The sequence below is a fragment of the Melanotaenia boesemani genome, chromosome 21 (assembly GCF_017639745.1).
Source record: "Melanotaenia boesemani isolate fMelBoe1 chromosome 21, fMelBoe1.pri, whole genome shotgun sequence".
Classification (NCBI taxonomy): Eukaryota; Metazoa; Chordata; class Actinopteri; order Atheriniformes; family Melanotaeniidae; genus Melanotaenia; species Melanotaenia boesemani.
In genome coordinates this window covers 4,114,422-4,140,947 of record NC_055702.1, presented here as the reverse complement: position 1 = coordinate 4,140,947, position 26,526 = coordinate 4,114,422, and the positions used below count along the sequence as shown (strand labels likewise).

The following is a 26,526-nucleotide window of genomic DNA, read 5'->3' as shown; positions in this document are numbered from 1 at the left end:
ATGTTGGGATTGTTTGTTGGAGCTGTCACCTAATTAAAAAAAAAAAAGATTGGACGTTATCACATTGTAGTTTTATTGTAAAAATGCAAAATGCAGTGAAAATGTGGACTACAGACCATATTTCTCCTTGTATGGGGAAACTGTGCACGTTATGGCCACAGAAATGCCAAATTTACAAATGGCATTAAGTTGAACTTCACTGGAGAGATGTGGGGAAGTTTGGACACTGTGATGCTGCTGACGTCGCACCTTGAAGCAGACAGGACTACGTCTCTGTGTCTGCAACTTCATTCTCCCAGTGATGCATGCAGCTTTTATACTCTTCATTTTTATTTTCAGAAGACAGCTGTAGGAGTAATCACTGGTACATGTTACTAACTAAAAGCAGCACACACACTCTACGGCAACTCAAGACACACACACCCCATCTCACTGCTCCAACATAGGTCACAACAACATCTGGATACAGGACAGACTACTTTCCTTCATGTTCTTACAATAAACTTGTCAGGTAAAAAGGCCAGTTTTTAACGTGGTCCACATCTAGAAGCTTCCGTAAGAAATAAACTGAAAATCTCTCTTAATGTTTACCTATAAGATCTGATCTCATTTTATATTTTTACATCACTCACATCACCGTCTGTATAATAATTTAAATAAAATGCACTAACCCTCAACAACAGCCCGTCATGTGTAGAAAATATCATGGCTCATTTTTGTGTGTGAAATTTAAAGATCAGGCCCATGTTGGTTACTGGAAGATATAGATGTTCTATGTAAAACCATGCAAAGTACGGATATAACACATCTTTAAAAACCCACTTATCGTATGATTTAAGTTTTTTTTTATGCCGCCAGTGTTGTGAAAGTAGTTATTTAGTTCCCAGAATAACAACATGCTGGCACTTCCCATTATTTCAAAATACCTCATGGTTCTGGTTTCAACATTTTAATGTGACTTACCAGCTGCTCTTTCCGTTTGTCTGCAGTGTGACAACTTCATGCGTAAGTTTGGCCAGTGTGACAAAAAGTTGGGTGTAAACAAGACTGATGGTCCAGTTAAAACATGATGACTTTTAATGTTTCAACAGAGCAGTTTAGCTCACTGCTCAACGCATGCATCTAACCATTTCATATAAATTTCATATAAACTGCTGGTAAATTAACTCAATTTACAGTACATTAAAAAGAAAATAGATATATTAGAAGTACTGAGTAAAGAATAAGCTATTTTTTTAAAAAATGAATTGAACTGAATGGACTTAATTTAAACCAAATATTAATTGGTATTGTGGTTTAAGCCAGAACTTGGTGCCTCTGCTTGTCCTGAGAATTGATGCCTCTGAGTAAATAAATCACAGCCAGGAGAAAACAGGTCAAATATGTGCAAGCATGTTTATTTATATCACTTATATAAACAAAAACAAGAATTTGTATGTTAACCAAAGAAAGAAAAAATTACTTGTGACCATAGTATACATTTAAAAAAGGCTCATAAAGTATAATATATTTTACATTTCACCTGATACGGTTAGGTAAAGCTTCACAAAGTGTAGAACAGGACAATTACAAAGGGAAATGACAGTAAATATGACTTCATATAATACAATAAAAATTTTTTAAAAGTTTTATGCATCAATTTAAAATTTGCATCTTAAAATTATTATTTTTTTTATCTACTAATCAGAGAGCAAATGTGTTAGAAACATTTTAGAAGCAGATCAGAAATATTGTTCACTGCTTTGTAAGTCAAATGTAGCACAAGTCTTTTCCACCGGATGTCAGAGTAAAGATCTGACGACCCAGCTGTTCACGCTCTACTGTACCACCCATGGGCTTTTCATGACTAGATCATGTTAAAGACACCTGAATAAAAAAAAAAAAAAACATCGGCTAGTCCTCTTCTCCGTGGATTAACTTCTTTCCTGAAAACTGAAACTTGGTGGAGGACACCGTATCATTGCTTGAGTAACTGCGTTCAGTTGGAGATGTCGGAGATACTGGAGAGGAAACTGAGAGCATAGTCAGAGCAGGAGAAGAAGCGGAGATGGAGCTCGAGTTCACCGTCTTCAACCACTGCTGAAGTCCACAATGGCAGCCCGAATCATGGATGAGCTGCAGCACATCCTTACGGAAGCGCACGCCCACCAGGGCATACAGGATAGGGTTGAGGCAACAGCGGGTGTACGCCAGAGTGCAGGTGATGAACTCCAACAACAGACCACAGAACTGCCCGGCTATTTTGTGAGACAACACCACGGTGTAGGGCAGCTGGAAGATCAGAAAGACCAGCACCAGAGCCACCATCAGCTTCAGGGTACGCTGTCGATGCCATCGCTTCCCTCGCCGTTGTGAGTGGCCTTCCCACAGCACATAACCAATGGACGAGTAGCACATCACCATGATGAAGAGAGACAGACTGAAGACTGCAATGATGGCTCCGTTGGTGGCCATCTTGACCTGTCCCCTTATCAGCATGACACAGAATGCCTTCCCTTCATTCTCCTCCACCCCAGAGTAGAGGATTTCTGGCATGCTGAGCAGAATTGCAAAAAGCCAGACACCAACAACACCCACCTTCCCCGCTGTTAACATCTGGCTGCGCAGCCGGAGCATCTGTTGGGCTCGTGCCACCACCATGTAGCGGTCGACGCTGATGCAGGCCAGCAGCAGCAGACCGCTGTACGTGTTAATAGCGTATAATGCACGCATGGCTTTGCAGAGGGAGTCGGGGAAGACCCATCCATGCTGAGTGTCCACAGCCTGCAAAGGGACGGTGAGGAGCAGGAGGAGGTCAGCCAGCGCCAGGTGGAACAGGAAGATGTCCGTCATGGAGCGAAGACGGAGGCGGCGGTACAGAGCAAACGTGGCAATCACTAGACAATTTCCAGTTACTCCGAATAGAAAGATGATGCAGAAAAAACATGCCTGAAACATTTTGATGATGGCCTCCTGATGCTCGTCAAGCTCACACCAGTCATTACATGAGCTGTTGCTGAAATAGCACTCATCATCATAGTCAGACGAATTGCAATAGTCATGATATGCGCAGTTATCCGGTTCTGGTGAGGAAAAGGGAAAAAAGAGAACATCTATAAACACATTATTCTAAATAAATGACTCATCAAACTTTGAAAAGGGGGCTTGACAGCACATCAACATCTGCTGCTGATACCAACACAGTCGAACACTGTAGTTGGTTGGCAATAGTTAGCATGCGGGTATATATATGTATGTTGGTTTTTTTCTGTTGATTGAATCATGAAAAGGTTTAAACTATTCCTCTCGATCTGATAGAAAACTGATTCTGATCGAGACTGACTGGATCAGCTGAAGTATTTATGATGCATTTTTATTCCGACTGGACATCTGATCCGCTCAAAAGCTCTCCATGTAAACTCAGCTAATGTTGCATTACATTTAAACACCAGTCAAGTGCATCTTTTTGGCTGCAAAGCAATTTAAGACAAGTGGCAAAATCTCTGAACCTGCAAACAAACAAGGTGTGAAAGATCATCGGTTTTCCACATTTTGACCAATTCTAGCTCCTACTCTTGGCCCTTCCCTTATGGTTTCCAGGGATAAGATTCCCCTTTCCTCCTGGTGAAGGACCAGCCATCGTCTCGTCTTCAGCTGGGTTTTTGTCTGGTCTGCATTTACCTGAGGTATAATTTGCATAAATTCTTTTTGCAAAACAATTTTTTAAAAAGTTTGCCCTTTTTATATTTTTAGAAAGGCTTTGTACAAATTTATTAACTGGTCATTTGCACAAAATCAAAGCCAAAAGTCTGTTCTAGTTAAGACTACCTTAAATCCTCAACTACTCCACAAACTTCAATCTGCAAGACTCAAAAAACAAACTTAGAGTCAGTTTGAACCAGACAGCAGCAAAGCCTGCAAAGTAAAATCTATCAATGCTTTGATGCGTTTGTAGTGAATATTATGAGTCATTCTGGGTTTCTGTAAAATTCCACTTTTAGAGTTGCGTGAGGACTTGTTTAAAAAAAAGAAAAAACAGACAGCCTTCCCATTTACATGAAGTCTGGGTTGTCTGTGAGCAGTCCTGTCCCTTGCGTCAAGATATCAGGAAATACCAAGTCTTACATTCAGGTTGAAAGTCAGAACTTTAGCTGTGCTCCTCAGTCTGACTAAGCGGGTGTGATATTCTAGTCATTTTGCACCATGTTGCGTGACAGCGGCATCAGGTTGTTGGCACAGGGGAAATCGTGGGCAGCTTGAAGGTCTACAAATCAGTCAGTGTCGCGTGCTAACAGCCTTTATAGCCAGTTTCCACAATCACCTTTTCTTCATTTCATCTTTCACAAAGTGACAATGTTACCACACAAAGGCTACTGGCACTGTTAAATTGTCCCTTCTCCTCTTATAACAGCTCTAACTTCTTTACTTGTTAAGGACCAATGATAAGGACTTTCTCTAAAAAAGGTAAGAGGAAAAAGATATCAGTTTGTAGACAGTCTGGTGTTACAGAGGTTTCAACTGATTTTTTTTTTCTATATCAAAGCAGTAATTTCAGGTTGTGTCATATATGAGCCAGTTTTGAACTGTCCCTTACAGTAAAGCAGGGTGGGCAAAAAGGACGAATTTTAACATGAAAATGTTTGTTAGAATGAAGAGTTCAGGCATCAGACGGAAAAATGAAAACTATTAAAAAGAAAACGGACATGAGATGAATGTTTTCTGGTGAGCAACAACCCAAACTTTTAGAGTTTCTCTATATTAGAATGAATAAAACGTCTTGTTGTGTAATTTAAAGTGCTAAGTGGATCTACTCCTGGTTCAGTGCATTTTCAAACCATAAAAAAATTAAAATAAACAAAAGAAAGAGATTATTTTAATGCAATTTTCTAATAACGCTGTATACTATTTGTCATCAGTTCCTCTTCCTCTCTGGGTTTGACTCATCTGCCTTCGATGCTTTCCAGATAATTTATTTCTCTGTCATGGGCTCGTCCCACTAAAAAATATTTTTATAATCATTTAAAAAATGTAGATGAGTTTGATGGTATACTTTACATCTGCAGCTCTAAACAAAAAAACACACGTATGCTTTCGATGTTTTGTGCTGCTTCAACTAGTTCCTATTTTACTTGCTTTTTTTCCCCATTTCTAAAATGACTTGACAAAAATTTATATTACTTTAAAATAAAAAAAAATTGGCTCATACAAATTATTTCACATGTACATTGTAACATTTATATCATGGTCCAGGTGTAGTGAAATGTTTAAGGAAATACATTTATTCAATTTATTGCATTTTAATCTTGGATGTTAAACAAGTTGCAGAATGCCAGTAAAAAAATGTATTTTTTTTTTTTTATCTGTTTTATTTATGTATTTTTTCACTCAAGAATTTTAAGTGTAAAATCCTGATGGTCCTTGTGGTCTGAATTTGTTTTTCTGTTTTGGTGCCGACTGTTTTACAGATTTTACAGATTAAAAATATAATTTTTTTCCTCCATTGAGAGAACTACCTCGGCTGCCCACACTTTCACAACTGTAATACAGTCCGACTCACAATATCGGGAAACGCAATCGCCTTTATAGTAAAGCTGATAGTGAGATCGCCATGTGAGATTTTGCACAGTTTGAGTAAGCACCAGTTACAAATTTCACTCTTTTTTTCATTTAAAGCAGCCATGTGAAATGCTGGTTTCAGTTTGTTGCTATTTGTGAAAACATGGAAAGTCTGAATATCAATAGAAGCAGTCTGATTTCTTCTTCTACTGCAGCGTAAATACTTCAGCCGATGCAGACGTGGCTTTTTGGCCTGATGCATCTAATGATTTTTTTTTTTAAGAAAAGCAAGTGCTACAAAAGCTACGAGTTCTTCTTGAACTTTACGCAGTCAGTTTTTATTTTTAATGTTACCAGCTCCTCCCGATTTCTCATGTATAGAGCTCAGACAACTGACAAAAACTACACAAATCACATGGATATGAGTCATTTGAGCAATCAGATTTGCAACCACAACCACACAGCAAAACTGTTCAGCATTGTAGGCACCTGGTAGTACAGGTATTTTAAACGGTTACATTTACTAATTAAATTAGCTGCTGTGTGTTTATTATTGTGATTATACTCGAATAACTGCCAATCATAAATACAGTGAAACTGACAATAAATGGCAGCATCACATCTTCTGTTTGCACAGGTTACAGGATATGCCTATAAAATTTACAGCAGCTGAGCTATATAACCTACATTTTCTTCACTATGAAAAAATGCAGTCAGTTCATTGCTGCAAATACTGATCATCTTGCTTGCTGTGTTATTTATTATGCATCTGATTATCAGCAGATAACTATTTCATGCAAGAATATTGTACAAAGAAAGAGGTGGTTGGAAAAAAAAACAACGTAGCATGTGAACAAACAAGCTAAAATTAATACTATAATAATAAAAATAATAACAATAATTATAATAATAATAATAATTATAATAATAATGATTTAGAACAATATTTCCCCAAAAATAATAACGTAATAATGTTCTTTAATTTCTAAAAGCATGCTTACCTGTGTAGTTGGATGTGTTATTCATGTCCAAAGTCGTCTTCCTGCGTTTGCAGATGAGATTTGTGAACTTGGAACTCTTAAAAAGAAGCCTGCAGGCTCACCGTTAACCACCAGCCAATGAAAACCAGCTGTGTTTTGCTGACCTTGTCATACCCTGCGATCGGGTGTATTTGCATCACCAGCAGGCATAATGCCAGTGAGCATGTGCATGAAACTTTGTTGCTGCATCTGTGCTGCCACACATCTGACACCGACTCTGTGGGTTCCTGATCTTTCTCCTCTGATCTAGAATTGTTTCATTTGCTTTTTGATCTGCAAAATATTTTCATCAGCAGTTATCGCCCGTCACTGCAGCCAAATCTGATTCTGTATCTGGCTGAGTAATCTCTGCAAAGTATGGGAAATTACACCTCTGTACAGTTAATTTAACTATATGCTTTTATTAGCTATTTAAAATGCAATCACAGATGAATTCAGATCGAATAAAAGTAAAAAAAAAAAATCTAATTGAGAGTTCAGGTAGAGGTTGACCTGCTAACTCACATTTGGGTGTGACTACTGGTAAGTTACAAAAAACCAGTTCACCTTTCCTTGACTTTTTGTGGTTATATGACCGTTTATGGAGTCACCTCACAACACAAAGGGCACAACTCATTTGTGTATGCTGAAATGTGGGCTTTCATACTGTATTTTAACACTAACGACCACCACTAGATGAGCAATTACTATGACTATGTAAAAGAAAAGTTTAATTTACACTCAGTGATGCTTATTAAGCAGCTTCCCACAATATTTCAATCATGCAAAACCAAACGAAAAAAACAACAAAAAAACAAAACAAAAAACAAACAAACAAAAAAAACAAAACAAGCGATATCAGTGATTTTCTTGTCAGTGCATGTTGGATAAAAGGGCTTCTCAGTGTAAGAATTTGCTATGAAAGCTCCAAGCTCTCCGCTTGTCTCATGAGTCAATGTGCGGCGTCTGTTTGAGACAGGCAACCAAAGAGTTCCTTCCACGACTAACTGTTTTGAGAGCCAGAAAGAGCCATCCGAAAAGAGGCTTTCATAGCTGATTTGGTCAAGTATGTGTCAAATGTTCGGAGGCATCATTAAACCCAGCCATGCAACGCACACTGATGCAGCCCCGTACCATCCCACTCACATGCTGAAAAGTCAAAGTGGAGTTTGAGTTCTCATCGGTAGTCAAAACCTCACATAGAATCTGGAGGAAGTCATGCATCTTTGCAATCACATTACAGTTCTGGATGCACAAGTGGACTGTGTTGAGTAAAAACAGTTTCAGAAGGTACGTCTGAGTCAATATTGATCACGGTGGCACGGTGGTTTCTCACACAAGGCAGCCTGAAAGCTCAAAGTTCAGAAAAGGTCTCGACCAGCCAGCGGTGGTTTCTATCTTCGGCCTTTACACGCTGAGAGTTCCACCGACTCTTTTAATGTTTTCTAGATATTAAAAGACCAAAAATATTCTAATTTTCAAGTTTATTTGTTTTTGTTAAACTGACTGCTGATTCACGGACGAAGCTGGACAAATTTGTGAGCCATGATCCATCCTTGCATAGACTGCCCAAGCCTTTGGTTGATGCTCCTTTTATACCTAATCCTGACACCCTCACCTGTCACCAATTAATGTTCTTGGTTGTATAATTTTAGTTTTTCTTTGCCTTCATTCCAACTTTTGATAACATTTTCTCGGAAACTAAATTACTCAGTGATAACACTTTTTTCTTTACTTTTGTTTAAAGTTTTATTGCATTTTAGAAAACATCCAAACCTTTGAAATCTGTGGTATTGTTGTACATCTGCATGGTTTTCATAGTTAATACGAAGCTTATAGAAATCCATACAAAAGACAAAAGTTCAGCTTTCCAGAAATATTAACAGCTTAACTTCTAATAAAATGTTGCAGCTCTTAAAAAGTTGCTATGTTTGTCATTTCAATCAGGTGGAAAATAATGATTATAAAAAATTTTTAAATGTGTGTTTCACACCAAAGCAGCAACATCTGACTAAATTAAAATGATTTGGCAGCTAATTTTGGAGTAAATTAATTATTTAAATGCTGGTCATGTTGCACCGATCATAAAAATCCTTAAATTTGCAAAAAGATTTTTTAGAAGGGGAAAGAAATTAAATGTCAAATGATCAAAGAATTTCTTTAATTCTTTGGGAGCCTACAGACATTTTATTGCATATGGTCGTACAATGTGATAATAAAAATTTGAGGGTTTTCAGCACGTGTTTAAGTGCAAGCCAGGGCAAGTTTATTTGTATAGCACAATTAATGTACAAGTCAAGTCCTTACATAAAACATTAAAAGCATTACAAACATGATCTCTGAACACAGAAGGCACTACAATGACAAACACCAGACCACAGTGTTTGGTTTCCAGAAATGTGCAATGGTTGCTTTGCAGAGCTCTCACTGATGGGAACTTTCTGGCAATTTGACAGCTGCACTCACATGTTGACAATACTTCATCCACAGTGTGGTTAACGTCTGATTTCAACCACGCTGGTTGTTTATATGCGTGGTTAATATAAACTGGTGTGAAACTGGTGACCTGCTTCTCAACCTGTGTACAACATTGAGGTTCAACAGGCACTGGTACCCGACCCAGCCCACACTGACAGCAAACATGACCAACCTAGAAACAGATTCAATAAAAAAAAAAAGCAAAAAGTTTCTCACATCTGAGAAATATCTGATTGTTTTATTTATTTATTTTACAGAAGTGTCCTTTTAAAGTTGCTCATTGAAATCTAGTAGCTGACCAGGGTGGGTATCACCCCTAATTTCCTGAATCAGTTTGATTCACAACAGCTGATTTGATCTGATTAAATCGGATTCTATATTAATTTACAAATATTTATGTAACATCAATTCTTGAATATTTTAAAACATTCTCAGAGAACAATAAGACACTAATTTTTGGGATTAACCAGATAATTTTAATAAAAATTGATCTGACGCGTCCACATTCACGTCTGAAATACAATATTTGACAGATCATTGTCAACACTAACCAGTCTATAACTGAATTTATTTTGGAGTATGTATGTGCATGGTGACATCACTTCCTGTTATTTTAAAAACATTGTTTTGTTGAGCATGGCGGAGCCCACAGACTTGGCATTTGCTGCTAATGTGGGAGGTAATAAGCTGGTAATAGTTTGCAGGTGAATGTGAGCTAATGGTGAATTAAAAAGCTTCATCTCGGGGAGAGAAGCTGATTTTGGACATAAAGCTGTCTTCTAACAACTGAACATAATCCATCAATAACCATCCTTATTCATAAAGATAAAAGAAAGAAAATATTTTAATATTACATTTAGAAATAAAACAAATCAGTCAGGTATTTAATAAGAATTGACTGTGTCATTGAGTTAAACATTGTCCCTTGATGAACCTTTGTTTTTGTATAAATTAATTTTTCATACATCATTAAACTTCATTAAAAGGGTAGTGCACCCAAAAATGTGTTGGAGTAGTAAACAACATAGTATTAGTTAAGTGTGATAAAAACCACCTAAACTGTTGATAAAATTAGTAATTTTTTCATTTCTTTATTGTGGCTCACAACACACACACACAACGCCCCCTTCAAGGTAAAACCAGGTTTTGTTTTTGTAGAGCCGTACCTGAGCAGGTAAACCATCGACTGGAGATGAACACCTTGGACTAAACTGGATATTCTTGAATTTGTCACATTGCCACACTTAAATATGAGTTTTAATTCCCCTTCAATTCAGAATAAAAATTAAATATTTAAAAAGATTGAAAATGACCTTGTAAATTCCAAATGGCCAAGTGGCTGGCTTATTCTGATTTTAAATCCAAGTTGAATAATTCCTCGATCATGTATACGTTCATTCCGCTTTAAATTAATTCTGAATAATTAATTCTGAATTAAAAATCATCATGTAACCATGGTGGTTCTGTTCTTACTGTGAGATACAATCTACTGGTAACTGAGTGTGTGAGTCAGTAAAACAGATTTTTTATATACATTTATGATGTTCCTGTTCTGTCCTAATAATCTAGGTTATAACGTGGGGTAATGTTACACACACTTAATATTGAATTTTTGGCAGTAACAACAAGGATTTATGACACTGTACCATAAACTTTTGAAAATGAAAAATACTTTAATCCCAGAGTGAAATTATAAAGCGGTGTCATATCCTAATAGTATTACGATCAGTGAAAGAGTTTAATTTGTAAGCTTGTCTACAGACAGCCTCTCTAGTCCTGCATGATCTCTTCTGTACATTATATTGCATTTCTTTCCCTCTGAACAAGACTCATTCAAGGTTGCATTTAACTGTTAAAAAGGAAGTTTTACAAGAGAAGTTAATTATTTGTCATATATCTTTAGGATAACTTTTCCAAGCACAAGCAGCGTTAAAAGCTGCTGCTCTGAAAGCCGGCTTTCCTTTCTGCACGCTTCATCACAGTTTGCTTCCGTCTGCCTTAGCGATTCTGAAACAGGAAAGTTGTGGAGGGAAGCGAGTCTCTTAAATCAGATGCTGTGAGAAAAAAGTAGTTTCATGTTAGTGAGTGAACTTATATTTTAAGAAAAATAAAGATTACAATGAACATCTGCCTAATTTAACCACTGGAAGGCAAATTTAACTACTTTTGATTAGACTTCAGTACCAGGATTACCAACTTTATTTACTTATTTATAAACATTGTGTTTATAATCATACGTAAAATGCTGTAACACTGGTGTGAACATTATGTGAACCTGGCATTATATCTACTGTTTTTATTGTATTTTTCTGTATATTAGATGTTTTTTTTATAATGCAGCTTTAACACACTTTGTGGAAGAAGTCAGACAAACCTTTATAGTGACCATTCTGTCATGACGAGAACAGTGCTGATACTTTTCAGCATTTCTACTTCTGTTGCCATTTTAAAAGTTAATCTATTCGTGACAGGTTTGTGTTTCCATACACATTTGCAGAGCCGTGGTTTATTTGATGTGTTTGCTGTGTTTGTACCCTCAAGTGGGAGTTATGGGTAAATCTATATTTTCTAGCTTACTCTACCAGATCGAAACTGAGAGAAGGTGCTTTTACAGGTGCTCAGTTTACAAAGAAACAGGCCTTTATCAGCAACATCAGTTACTGGATTTGGCGGACATCTCAAAAGCAGGATATTTACAGGATATTTTAAAATTATATCATGAAGAAAATTAAACCTTTAAGAACTGCACTGTATTTGAGAATTTACAGTAGCGAAACTCTTCTGAAGAAATGTGGTTCTGGTTGACGCCTCCTGCTTTATTTTTAAACCAACTGATTTTAAAAGCAAATGTTTCAAAATATTTCTTATTCTCGTAAAGGTCGGGCTGATCAAAGCTGCTGAGATTGTGCTGAAGAGATGCTAAATCCCAAGTTTGAACAATTAGTTAAATGCAGTAGTTAATAATACACATTTCACATAAAATGTAGTGTTAACAATGAAAGGCAAGACAGTGGTGCGATTTGGACTTATTAAAGACTTAAAGACCTAAAAGACCTTTCTTGAAAAAAAATAAATAAATAAGGTTGATTTTAAAAGCATTTAAATAAGGATTTAAAAACATAAAAAAAAAATATATATATATATATATATATATATATATATATATGTGTAAGGCCATCATAAATTTATTTACACACACATATACAATACCAAGTGGTGAACTGGAGAGCTTTGCTTTAGTGGTTTTCCTGCATTGTCCCTTGAGGTTATGGACTCTGTGTAACGTATGTGAGGAGCAACAAGGCCAGTTTGACTGTAGCTGAGCGTGTATGAGCAAAGTAATACACCCAAAACAGAATAATCTGGGTGCAGTACTAGGATTTGGGGGATCCATTTCGTATGATTTCAGTAAGATTTATATGTTTAAAGGCATTTTTTTAAAAGTTTGATTTTATTCTGTCATTTTTTAAATTATTATTTATAAGCGAACTGACTGGTTGTTATGCTTTACAACAATTTGTCTGAACTTAAAACATAACCTTCTCTGGACCACATGAGGTTTCCAGCATAACCTGCTGTGGTGATATACTCTAGTAAGACACGGACCACATTTCTGAACCTGAAAACCAGAACTGAACGTGAAAGTCGATCCACAATGGCCCTAATGCTGCTTCATAGTACTAACTTCTGAAACGTAGTGGTTACATGAGAACAGGAACTATATTTTTCTTTTCTAAATGTCCGTCAGTTTCACTAGACCGAGGTCCCGTCTGTGCAGGTAGCCCGTCGCATTCAGATCCTCAAATACTTTGCTTTTCAAAACAAGTTTCCAAAGTATGTTTACATGCAAAAACTAAGTTAAGTATCTGCTTGTTATTGCGATGCTCATGTCAACAAATGACCTGAAATGTCTTTCAGCAAGCAACAATACACTGAATGCTAGAAAAAAGCTTCCTGTCTCCGCAGACTGAGGTGAAGACGGAAGGCCATCAAAAAAAGCTCTCACAATCTGCACATTAAAAACCACCAAACAGGAAGTTCTTGTTTTTATACTTCTGGCTGTGTAGTGGTTGGTTTAGGCAAACATACTCGCCTATGCAATGTCAACTAAATTATGCCATGTTTGTCCCTAAAATGTGCATGAGTTAATATTAAATGTCACTTGCTACAAACATTGTTTTGTAGTGTTTTCATAGCTGCGATATGAATTTCTGTAAAACACTTGCTATTTTTTTTCTCTTCCTATCTTTCATGCTGCATGAGTTTCCTGTTTCTAGGCCTGTCTCCATCCAGACAGCTGCCTTCACAACCCCCTTAACGAAGGAGGAAATCCCTTGACTGTTTTCAGCAGATATCCGTAGAGGAACAGGATCTGGGTGGGCAGCACTCATTAGATTTCAATGCCACAAACATCAAGACACTCCTACACTGCTACAATTAGGGGATGTATCACTGCAGCTACACTTATGCATCAGTCGACCTGCTGTAGTAAAAAGATAACGCCACAATAACGGAGCTGTAAATGTAAATATTCTCCATAAATCTGAAGAAAAGAGTTATATCAAATATGCCAAATACACTGCCTGTCATAAATTTTAAGTTAATAGGAAAAAACCTCCCATTGGATAATTACTGCATGGATGATGTGGTTTTTAACTCCAACTGATGCCATGAAGATAAAAAAAAAAATGACCAGTAGAACTCCTGGCTATGTTTACTAGCAACATAAGAGCATTTCCACATGCACAATGTGAAGGAAAGTCAAGGAATTAAACCAACGAGCTGTGTAGCCTTCACCCTTCTAGGTCATTAGGGTCTTTTCAGGTCATTTTTCTTTATTTCTGGTCAACATTTTCATGTGTCACCCCATAGGGGATTTTTTTGTGTGTGTGAGATAGTTTTGAAAAACATTAAAATTCCAATTTCAAATTTTATTTAGGTCAAGACACCGGGGACAAATTTACTACCCCATTAGAGGACAAAGAAAAGTCCTCTCCAAAATTAAAATGATTACTATTACTACTACTATTTTAAATTGCAGATTACATTTTTCCACTTTTTTGTCTCAGATAATCATTCTAATTATTTCAAGTCTTTAAATCCCTGTTTGATGACATGATGTCAGTGTTTTTTTTTTTTAAAGGAGTGATTTTCTGTACAATAGATTTGGGTGATTGTATTTGTACTGATCTTTAAATAAAATCTCCAGCCATTTTTATACATTAAAGCAGGGCTGTCCAGCTCTGGTCCTCAAGGGCTGCAATACTACTGCTGCAGAAGGAAACATCCAAAACCTGCAGGACAGCAGGCCCTCCAGGACCAACTCTGGACACCCCTGCATTAAAGCGAACCACAAGGGTTAAGAAAAGCACTTATCAGGGAGGCTAATTAAAAAAGGCTTCAATTTGCTAGGGAGCATAAAGATTGGAGCAATGGAAGAAGGTCATGTGGTCTGATGAGTAAAAAAAAGGCAGATAAAGTGATAAATTGTGATCAGTCGCTCATCTTTTAGGTTATCTATCAAAGTTTTGCAGGCATTTATTTCCCATCTAGGAGGTTTACAATCCAGCTGCAAAATGTAGTGTTTATTTTGAGATTCTATGGTAGATTCACAATGAAAGATCCATGATTACAGCAGTATTTATCAATAAAAAAAAAAGTATGTTGCTAAGAGACCTCTACTTTCACCTGGAAATTATGATGAAGCCACTTCCTGTCAAACCTTTCACCAGTCAATGGCAATGTCCAATCAGGAGCAGCAGAAAGATAAACGAATGACAAGTAAGTCCTATCTGTGTGAAAAGAACAAAATAAAGGTCCTCTACGGATGGTGCAAAAACAAGCTGACATGGTGGTGTTGTGAGGATAGTAGGTAAACACTGGCATAAATACCTGTAAATAGCTAAAAAAAAAAAAAAAAAAAAGAATCTGCAGGATAAAGTGTGATAAATTGTTTTGGTTTTTTTTTGGTTGGTCTTTGTGGTGTTATATTAAAACATTAACACCAGAATCTGACAACTGAGGCTGTCCTGAATACAAGATAATGTGTGTGTGTGTCGATTGTGATTAATAGAGTTGAGCTTCTACATTCAGTTTTATGTAAAAACAAAACAAAAAAATAAGGCAAATCAAAAATACCAAAACAAAAAGGCTTGGTGTTTTAAGGGTTGAATGAGATCTTATTGACGGTACTGATTTATTTGGGTTGTACCCACTGATTAATTATTCCTCTCTAACTTGCTCTTTTCCATCACTCTGCCTCTTTATTCGGTATTTTTCCACCAGCTGATCCCGCTCAGGCACATCCACAGCAGAGATGAGATAAGGAGGGTTGGGCTTCTTGACTGGCTCTGCTCCCAGATATTTAGCTTCAGAATGGCCCTTGGGTCACAGATCGGCTTTGGAGGTTCCTGCTGCTCCATCCATCACCGTCCACCATGATTCTCTATCTGGTTCTTCATGCTCTCATCCTCAGTAAGTCTGACTGTTTCTGGTTTATTTAGGCATTTCCTGTATTTGTGGGTTTGCTGTTCATCTCAGTGAGTATGGTACAGATAAGAGAATAAGAAGCAGATGGTGGGTCTTCCTCTTGACAACATCCTGTATTTGTGCTTCTAAGTAATTATTAAATTCTTTTCCTCCAGGTATCGTCGCATCGCAGTCAGCCAACATCACAGAAGAGCTGAGTGAAGTTGATTTGAACCAGACGTCCCGTTTGTTCACAGATTATAAACGTACGTCACAACTTGCTCTGAATGAAAGTTTAATGATTTAACATCTCACTTATGTTGTTCTTTTAGTTGACAAAACGTCAGCACATGGCCCCTGAGATAGCATTTTTAAAACACTTTAAAAATCTACAACAGGGCAATTACTGGGAACAAAAAGGATTTTTTTTAATTTATTTATGATGTTCTACTTTAGCTTCGATGATGCTGCAACCTCACTCTACTGTTTAAAGACAAACGAGCTGTTTTAATCGATTATGTAAAACATGAAAATAGTTTCAGAGTGATCAAGTATCTGTCAGACGGACTTTATCTTGCATGAAAATTGGACACTGTTCACTCAAACGCTCAGTAAATGAAATCTTCCCTGCAGGCACACCGAAACCTAAAAATGTGACATCCAGTTTGTACAAAAATGAGATGGATGAGATTGAGAAGGAACTGCAAGGAAATCAAACATCTTCAGTTATTACAGAGGATGATGGTAAGTGAAAAATGCTTAATCTGCATCAACAAACTCCCCACTATACCATTGTTCCTTGACAACTGTGCTTCTAAATCAGCTGAAATATTTCCCAACAGGAAGGTAAGCTAACTCAAAAAGAGAAAAAAAAACCGAGATAAAGAAATGTGGTGTTGAATGAGCGACAAAACTTTCAAAGATCACAGAGACAAATATTTGTTGTGGTTGGGGAGTTTTACACTTTCATGTTTCCACTAATTCATGTAAAGATATTTCTCATTATCCAACAGAGAGGTTCCAGGACCAGGAGACCAAGTTACCAGATAAACACTGTCACAGAAACCTGCTGGTAGAATTCAGCGACGTGTACTGCGGTGACACTTTCCACAAAGAGATGCAGGCAATCAGCACAGATAACTGGTGTACCCTGGCATATTTTATCAGGTAACGACTTTTTTCAACGCATCTACTTGGCGCTTAATCTTGCATAACTTATTTTTGATATGCTGGGTTTTCAGAAAAACCATTAGACCATGACTAACGTAGTCTACAATCAGTTTTAAGTAATGTTGCTGATCAACCCATATCTTTTCTAAATCCAGCTCGTTCTTATCAGGCAAAAAAGGCAGAATTTTTTTTTGTTTGTTTGCTAGACCCCTTGCAGCCTGGTTATAATGTCTCAAGGTTTGGTGGTTTAACGGACCTGTGGTAATTCAACCCCAGGCCCCTGATATGGACACAGAAATAAATAGACTAAATACACTAAGCTAACATTTCATGCACTTCCCTGTATCGCTCGTCATTTGTAAAATCTTAAAATAGTTTCACATCAAACTTAAAACATCAGGACACAGAAGACATAATGATGACTGAAACTATCTCAAAACTGGATCGCGGCTGAATTTACATCAATTAATATGACCAGCATGAGACATTTTACATGGATGTACAGAGGCAGCTTTGATGGAGTGAATAAATCTATGGAGCATGGATGTAAAACTCCAGTCCACGAGAACATAATCCAGCAAGTTTTAGATGCTTTTCCTGCTCCAACACACCTGATTTGCTGCTGAACCATGTAAACATTACATCATTAATTGGTCCGGGTGTCTCATCATGGACGACGAGATATTTATCCTTAAAGTGGAGAATCTAAAGATTCTTCAGATCTCCTGTGATTTCGTGATCTCACGGATCCAGCTAGGCGGACAGCTCTCATGGGCGCTCTGGTGTGGACTGACTCGTCATGGAGGTTGGAACGAAACTGCGGTTTAGCCGGATCGTGGCACACAAACACCCGGTGGAAATGAGTAGGCCTGTCACGATAACAAATTTAGCTGTACGATAAATTTTCTCAGAAATTATCGCGATAAACGATAATATTGCGCAGAGCGCTAATGTGTCATTTTGAGACCATTCTCAACTAATATAGTGACATATGCCGTAATAATGCAAGTACACATTTTCAAAGGTCAATAAACTAAATAAATAAAAGCGCCTTTTTCACTGTTGCATCTTCAAATAAACTCCAGACAAGTAGACAAGCATGCCGGTTTTAATGACGAACCAAACTTCAGCACTTTACATCGAACAAAAACCCGTGTTCTTCTTCTGCTCTTCAAAATCTACTGCTTGTGAAACAAAGTCATTCTGCCCTCTGTTGGCCTTATAAGTAACTACAACCCAGCAGTTAGCTGGGATACCACATTCACATACGCCGGGACACCGGCCCAAAAGTTATGCGGCCCACTGGGAATCCTCCCAAACCTCTCGATTAGCCGGCATTGCTCTTAATGTGTATTTTGTCATATACGGTAGTATATAGGCTGATTCTATTTGCGTAATGTGCCTGCGGATTACAGGGGTTATTACGGTAGACCAGGAAGTGGGGGCTTTGTACTGACGTCGTAAGCTAGAATGTGTGAGTTCTGCTTACATGTGGGAAGCAGCGAAACAATAAAAGAGGAGATGCTTGCATCTATTATTTACATATTTCAGCATGAGAATCGGAGGTTTAGCGCGAGAGCGTGAGAAGCCACTTAAATACGCAAGTCTCACGGCCATTGCGTGTTGGCAGCCGTGCAAAACAAATGCGGCTTACCGGCTCGTGCTGCAACATGCTGCAGTCAAGTGTGACACTAGAGAGATCACTCCGCAAGAAACCAGAGCGTTTAGTCGAAATACTCCATAGTGAAACCTATTGTCATACACAGTCTATGGTAAAGGGGGGACGAAAAAAAATTATCGCGGCCGGCAAACTTATCGTGCTCTTATTTTCTTATCGTTCAATTAATTGACTTATTGCTTATCGCGACAGGCCTAGAAATGAGGGGTTAATGCGTTTGAGAGCAAAGCTGCATCATCTCACACCATTGGAAGATGAACTGACAATAATCCACATGAGCACAAACTAACTTTAGGGGTAGTTCACCTTAAAATGTGTTTTTGATCTGTAAACAACATACTATTACTTAATTGTAATGAACACCACCTATACTGTTAATAAAAAAATATAAATAAAAACAAACAAACAAAAAAAAACAGGACATTGTGGGTAAAAAACAAGGCTCATCAAAGACCGCTCTGTGGCGTAGGTGCTTTGTGCTAGTGCTAGCATCTTGCTAGTGACAGCTGAGCTGCTGTCAATAGCAGATAGTCCCAATTTGTCACGCTTTTTCCACACATACCACTCAGTGACCTGCTCAAGCAGATTTCTCGGCACGTTCACTGCGCAGGTTTTGCACGTAGCCATTGAATGTGTTGGCTAAGGTAGTGTGGAAAAAGTTCCCGATGGCCGATTCACTCGCTTTGAAAACAAAGTTGAGCCTCCCCATGTCGTTAGCTCCTGACGTCACTCAAAAGGTACAGCTTGGAATTACACTAAATAGATCTGTGCTTCCCATGGTCATGATACCTGATCTAGAATTTTATTCGATACGATACCTATACCAATACCAGATCGGTGCATCACTAACTGTTATCTTCCCAAACTGTCAAGGTTGTCAACCAAAAATGAAACAACTATGTCGGTTTTATAGAACTGGTTTGGATTGCATAAAAATTGTAAACAGATTAATACCATGTGCAAACTTTGCTAGTTGGTTAACGTCAAAACAAGAAGCCTGACTAATTTGTTTAATCACCTGTGAGGGTATAACCACAGCAAATACAGAGAAAGCCAGAAGATGTAGGTCAACGTGAGTTGATGCAGCAGTTTTTTCAGTGCAAGCGTCACACAGAAAAGCATCATCTCATCATATTAATAGTAATCAAATTTAAGCAAAGAGAATATATTTGATAGCTAAAGACAGGATGCTGCCTATAGTCATTGTTAGTATACTTTTGAAAGTGAAAAGACTAGACTCTATATTTTTCTTATTTTCTAATGCCTGCAGCATTACAAAATAATCATTTTTCAGGAGACACTGAAAGGAGAACAAAATTTAAGATAAATCCCCGATATGATTTATTAGACACTAAATTCATGCTCACATTTCTGTCAGGTTGTTCACAGAAATGGGGTTCCTATAATGTCTTCTTGGGTTTCTGTTCTGAACCAGCCACAGTAAACATTTACACATCCTATTTTGATACCCAAGTTCTAACATGGCTTTAAAGATAAACACACATGTCACGTGATGCCCCGGGCTTGAGAAAAAGTTGTGAAGTGTGGTTTCTCAGCCTCAGGATGCTGCAGGGCAACAACAGCCCCAAGAAGAAGAACTGTAGATCAGAGATCAGGGTTTACTGAACGCATGAAGGGAGAATAACAATGAAGCAGCAACATTCTTGGATACTGTTTCTGATTACAGCACCCCTTCGTCTGCAGTTCTAATTAATCAGTCAAAACACTTGCAAAAGCACACTTTCTTTGTTAATTTAGACATACTGTCACTTGCATTTGCAAGCAGCAGACCAGAGACACAGAGAGAAACTGAGCGACACGGCGCCAAAGGGCTGCGCGCTCCCGCGGCCGTCTAATCAGTTTCTGACTGAAGATCACTTAAAGGCACAACATCGGAAACCGACGTGAGGCGTGCGTGCGCGCTCTTTTATAAATCTGAAAGTTTTTGTGCACGTACGCCATACGTAGTCCTCTTTGCTAGATGAGCCCCAGAGTGCGTTGGTATTTTAGTCTACTGCTCCTGCATACAACAGGTTATTACTGGCTATTATCACAAATACAAGAAACATTCTAAACATAATCCCTGAAAGATACATATTATTATAGGGCATTAAGAAAAAAATACAAATCTTACAGCTCATTTAATCATTTGAAATTGTGCTACTAACTTGACCAAGGCCTCTGTCCGTCACTGACCAACCAAAGGTTGACCACGAGGATCTGCCACCGTTTACTCCCGGGGGGGTCGTTTAATTGAAACTAAAGCCATTATCTTACCTTAAGTCGAACCCGAGCTTTTCTTTTCTCCGACGAAGCTGAACTGGTCCATATCCGTATCTTCTTTTATGTTTTCGTCATGTTTATCAGTTGACAGACGTCTTCTCACTTCCATCGCTGCTAGCTAACTTGTTAGCGCCACTGTTTGTCTAATAAAAATCTCCTTTGCCAACTTTCTACCGTTTTCCGTTGTTCAAAGTAATATTTCTAGTAACACTAGTTTTTCTTTCAGAGGTTTGTCTTTCCACTGTTTCAGATAAGATTGGCATTGACTGAGTGACATCTCAATTAATTTTTTCTAACCGTTTTCACCTGGTTACTTTTCCATTCTCACGGCATCTTCAATTGCAGTACCGTTTTCCACCACACACCAACTCCCATTGCTAGCAGTTGTAATCAGAGGGGCGCTGTTTCACATTTTGAGCAAATTTACAGAATATTGTCAGAACACCTCCAACTGTAGTACCCCTTTTCACCACACATTAACTCCCATTATCATAAGTTCTAAGTCAGAGGGGCGCTGTTTTACAGATTGACCGCTAGTAATTACTTCAAGAACCCTGTTGTTAAATAGCTTTAAATATATTTAAATTTTTTAAGAATGAATTTTGGTCCATTCTTGTTTAGAACGTTGCTTCAGTCCATTGAGGCATAATAAATAAAAAGGTTTGCAGCATTGGTCTCTGCAAAATAGGCTTCAAATCATCAACTTGGACTAAAATTCCACTCACTGGGAAAGGTGACATCTGTCTTGAATGTTTTCCAAATGTGAATATTCTTTTTCTCTATAGAATGATGGACTCCAACTAGTTTGAAAATTACATTTTAACCTTCCACAGACTTATGTGAGCAACCTTGGGATTGTGTTTTGCTTTTATATAGGTGCTCGCACTTGCTTATGATCAGGTAATCTGGTAAATAACTGGCAGCAGCTATTAATTTTTAGAGAAGCAGTGAGAGTGGACTTGCTGATTGAATTTTAATGACAGTCTTTTCCTCCAACCTATCACAGCTTCAGTCATCTGCTCTGTTTACGCTCCAACAGGAAGTAGTTTAACCGCAGCAGTTTTAGTTATGTCAATTAAGCCACATTGTTTCAGAGCTTTCAGAATCCAGCTGAGAAGTTTCAGTGTCTTCTCCCCCGGTGACAATGACTTCTGACAAATATTGGAGATCAAAGAAAGTGCTTGACAAGTTTTAAATGCATTTCAATAACCTTTATTTAAATGTTTAAGTGAAATAAACTGTGAACTTTAAGAGAGTTTTTCAATTATTACAGATAATTTTAGTTTCCTTTAAGCTCTGAATGTGTCTGGTGTTACTGAACAAACAATATGTTGTGTAATTTGGTTAATTGGTTAAAACTTTTACCTTCATGAGGGTATGGCATGTCAGTTACCATGGTAACTTGTAAACATTACACATAATGTCCATTTGCCTTTCCTGTATGATATTGACTGTGACATACCTAGTTAAAGTTTATTAAAATTGATTAATCAATTATTTATTTAATCAATTAAGGACCTTACATGAACTCACACTTACATGCAGTTGCTGTGATGACCACTAGAGGTGGCAGATTATTTGCATGTATAGACCTTGTCTGGCTACATGCAAATAGATGCAAATAGACATACACATAATTAAAAATTGGGGGGAGGGACAGTTAGTTTGGGAGCCACAGCCAAGTACAATTTATAATCAAATAGACAATATCAAATAATAATTAAATATTTTTTATTTGTTTATTTAAAAATACTGGGCAGTTTTCAAATATATATATATTTTTTTGTTTGTTTGTTTGTTTTTTTTAGAATTGATTTATTGAAAACTTGGATATGTCAATGTAAAATTTAAACAATAATCAAATCCATTTATAAATCATGCTTTAACAGATCCCAGACAGTAGACATGTGTGGGACAAATCTTTTGGCACTTGCGGTATAATTATTGCTCTGACAAGTGCTGTGTGGGCCAGAAGTGGACCAGATGTCAGTTGCCAGTCTGGCTTGGATTATAGCAAGTCTCCTGTGGGCCACATGCGGTCCACATGTCAGTTGTTGGCCTGTATGTGGATAACGGGCAGGTATTTTGTGGGCCACTAGTGGTCTTAATACAGGAAGTTTTTCTTATTTCAGTTTCCTTGAGGGACGCATGTGGGGGTCATATGGTTGAGTTTTGCCCCCCCCCCAAAAAAAAAGTTGTCCAAACATTTTTTGTGATTGAGATGGGTTTGTAAAAATTTTAAATTATACTTTTTTATATGATAAGATAAATTTAACTAAGCAACATGGAATAAAAGCAATACATATTGGATTAAATATAGGGAAACAGCTTGTCAGTTTTATTGTTTGTAGGTTTGTGTTTTTAAATCTATTTATGTATTGAATTTCAAGCAGTTTAGGTCCAAGATATAGCTTAAAATGGTACAAAGGTGAGTGTTGAACTGCTAGAGTTAATAAAAGGTAAGATTACCCAAAGCAGAAAAATAATGTAACTTCAAAATGATATATTAATGTCTTTTTTCAGGACATTTAAAGCTGTTTTGCATAAATAGAAGTCGATCAAGCTTTGAAATGTGCCACAGATCGGTGTATCAGCTTTTCTTGATTATTTCAACCCTTCAGTCTGGAAAACGCTGTGGTATCACAAAAAGGAAATTTTAAAAAAAGTAAGACCATTGTGACTCTTCGAAGTCTAGATGTTTCTTACAGCGAAAACGCAAAGGAAGGTGTCTCCACTGCCGTCTAAAAGCACTCAGAAACTGGAGGAAACTGACAGAAAGCGGTCTGACAGAATCCAAACCACAACAAAATCAGAAGACAAGTTTCTGAGTCTACAGCTTGCTCACATGACCATTTTTCTTTCCATTGTAGAAAGAAATGTGCGTTCAGCTGAGATGGCTGCTTTGATAGGTCAAAATTTTAGCACACATGTAAATGTTTCTTTCTGTTTATTGATTACTGGCTTCTGTTCACCCACACAGACCATACAACGACTTGACAATTTGCTTGGAGGAGCTCACCAAAGTTACCGGCTGCTACTTCCCAAACCCAGACATTCAGGACTATTTCCTTTCCATCCACTCCACCTACTTCCAGAACTGCACTAAGGAAGAGGACGAGCCTGAGGACGCCCCTCACAGTGTGGTGGTCATGCTCACCATCATCCCTGTCGGCCTCCTTCCCATCGTGGTTTGTCTGGTGGTTTGGAGAAGTTAGGCCCCAGTTCTGGGAAAGCCACCACAGCCCAGAACCTGTTCAGGCTCCTGATAAGTTTATTTTACAGGAGATTATAAATAATTATTGTACTTAAAATAAATTGAAAAAACCCAAATGTGGTTTAATAAGAATGCTTTAAAGAGACCAGACACTACACTGATATTTTATACTAAAGATGAGGCAGCATATTATATATATATATATATATATATATATATATATATATATATATATATATATATATATATATATATTTATATGTAAATATACTGAATATTTTACACTTGCTTGATGGGTTTCCTTTCCTGAGAAGGATTTATTGATTTATTTCATAAATACAAACACAAAACAAGTTCCCAACATTATAAAAACACCAAGCTAAGCTAACTGTATCTCTGCCATGAGATGAAATCATGCTTCAGGGTTACTGAATGAAATCTGTATAAATAATTTATTACTTGGCTGAAGCTAAAAACTGGCTGCTGTGAACAGAGCTGAAAAGACAAGCGGATAAAACTGTAGTGATGCTGTTATTCTAAAGTACTAACACAAACGTATGCCACACACAATTAATTAAAACATCAAGAATTTATATAAACCCAAATAAAAGGAAAAAAGGGCAAAGTTTCATTTCATTTCATATTTTAGATGATCTATTGTTACATACAAAAAATATTTTTTTTCCACTGCTGTAAAAGGATAATAAGAAATATATCTATATTATCTAACAAAAAAATGTTGGACAGTAGCTCAGGAGGGACAAACCAACACTAACTGTAAGTTGGGTAGGTTTTTGTTAGGTGTAATGAGCAGTTCTTGCCTCTAGATGTCACTATTTCTCACACACCTTAAAAATAACAACAATCTTCTATTTTTTATTTTTATTAATTAATATAAATATTATCGTTGTTGGTTTGTTTGTTTTTGTTTAGGCCCTATTTCCATATACAGTACTCAGTTGTTCTGTGTTCTTTGTAAACAACATACAACCAATATTACATTTTTATATGTTTTTGTTTCTGAACATGTTTAGTTTAGATTTTCGTTATTTGGTATTCCTTGTTTGTTTTTTTCCTCTATATCAACAGGTAAATACAAACATGTATTTACATTTAAAACACTGTTACAGAGCCCATCTAGTGACACTGATAAACAAAGTATATCATCTAATCCATGGGAACAAGATCATTAACTTCTGACTGTTGGTTATGCATAGAGAATATTTGCAAACGTATAACATGGATCATTTTAATTTATTTTATTTTAATCGTGGGTGAACTATAATAGTGTATCAGAGCTTAGTGGGTTCAACCAACACAACAAAAATAAATTTAAATTTACTTCCGATGCCACCAGATGGGCTCTAGTGCGATCATTTTCTGTTTTCAGTCACCGACAAACATAATTCAGGGTTTGTGGGCTTCTGGTTTCAGTGTTGAACGTTGTCTTTTGGTTTTTAGTTTTTGTGGTGTCATGTTCTTCCTTTCGTGTTATGATATGTTTCTTGCTGACTTCAGTTTGTGTAACATGTCACTGTGTGTATTCTCATGTTATACATCTCTTTTAAGCCTCATGAGGTATTGGAACTGCATGTCTTACATAAACGCTCAGACTGTGTAAAAAACGGATGGATAAAAATATTCTTAATGCTCATACGGCTCTAATGATGGAAACTCTTGGTCCATTAGCCTCTTATACCAAGTCTTCCATCAGGAATTTTGATTGTGGTTTGCTCATGTTTTTATTGTTTATAAAGTATTGCTAAGCTCAGTAGTATTGCCTGCCTAAACAAAGCATCATTGTACCATCTGCAGATTGTACAGAGAACTTCTACCAGACTTCTCATGTCAGTCCGCTACTTGTCCGGCTCCATTGGGTTCCCATCCACTCCAGAGCACACTTCAAGACCTTGGTCCTTACTTATAGGGCTCTGAATGGTCAAGCACCAGCATACTTCAAAGAACTTTTACACCTATGTTCATAACAGGTCCCTACGGTCATGTGACCAAGGCCTGCAGGTTGTGCCATGTTCAGGCTTAAAACTAAAGGTGACAGAGACCAGGACTCTGGAACGCTTTCCCCACTTGTTTAAGGTCTAAAGACTCTGAGGAGCTTTTTAAAAAGCATCTAAAATGTGTCTTTTTACAGCACTTTGTGATCAATATCATGAAAGGTGCTATATAAATAAAGTGTTACTCACTTGTCTGTTTCTTTAGATTATGTACAGCACATTAAGTTTCCTTTCCTTTATCCCTTTATTCCTTTATTTGTATCCCCATCAGCTGGAGCTCATGCTGCAGTCCACATTTAACAAACATGACACACCACATACAGAACCACGGACATAGTATCGGCTTAAATACAGCCATATGAAAACAAAGTATTAGTATCAGACCAAATCATCATAAATTCTCAACATTCATCAATTTATATGTGATTTTAATAATCTCTTAAAAATACTTATATAAGGCCATTAACGGGCTTTATGTATGAAATGTGCTTTATAAATATTTATATATTTTATATATTTATATTTATATATTTTATACATTTCCATCGCTTTCTTTCTATTCCTTATTAAAATTTAGAAAGAATTTATTCCTGTTTTGTGTTGATTTAGGTCAGGGATGTCAACCCTGGTGCTTGAAGGCCAGTGTCCTGCAGGTTTTAGATGTTTCCC

The 26,526-nt window shown here is 37.2% G+C and overlaps 2 protein-coding genes across 5 annotated transcripts; one reads left to right on the top strand and one right to left on the bottom strand.

The window, feature by feature from the left end:
* Positions 1-1,415: 1,415 nt before the first annotated feature.
* ccr10 (chemokine (C-C motif) receptor 10) lies at positions 1,416-20,980 on the bottom strand. 4 transcript variants are annotated; one of them, XM_041973500.1, is made up of 4 exons: positions 6,537-6,701; positions 3,012-3,062; positions 2,929-2,981; positions 1,416-2,763 (listed from the first exon to the last, which is right to left on the bottom strand). In XM_041973500.1, the coding sequence occupies exons 1-4, from the start codon at positions 6,559-6,561 to the stop codon at positions 1,894-1,896; spliced, it is 999 nt and encodes a 332-aa protein (XP_041829434.1). In that variant the 5' UTR covers positions 6,562-6,701; the 3' UTR covers positions 1,416-1,893. The 4 variants fall into 4 exon arrangements, with proteins under 4 accessions (XP_041829434.1, XP_041829433.1, XP_041829430.1 ...); XM_041973499.1 differs by having other exon boundaries at positions 2,929-3,062; positions 6,537-6,700; XM_041973496.1 differs by having other exon boundaries at positions 1,416-2,981; positions 6,537-6,699.
* LOC121632231 lies at positions 15,368-26,047 on the top strand. The gene is made up of 5 exons (XM_041973501.1): positions 15,368-15,506; positions 15,677-15,766; positions 16,134-16,244; positions 16,514-16,667; positions 23,612-26,047. The coding sequence occupies exons 1-5, from the start codon at positions 15,470-15,472 to the stop codon at positions 23,844-23,846; spliced, it is 627 nt and encodes a 208-aa protein (XP_041829435.1). The 5' UTR covers positions 15,368-15,469; the 3' UTR covers positions 23,847-26,047.
* The last annotated feature ends 479 nt before the right edge of the window (positions 26,048-26,526 follow it).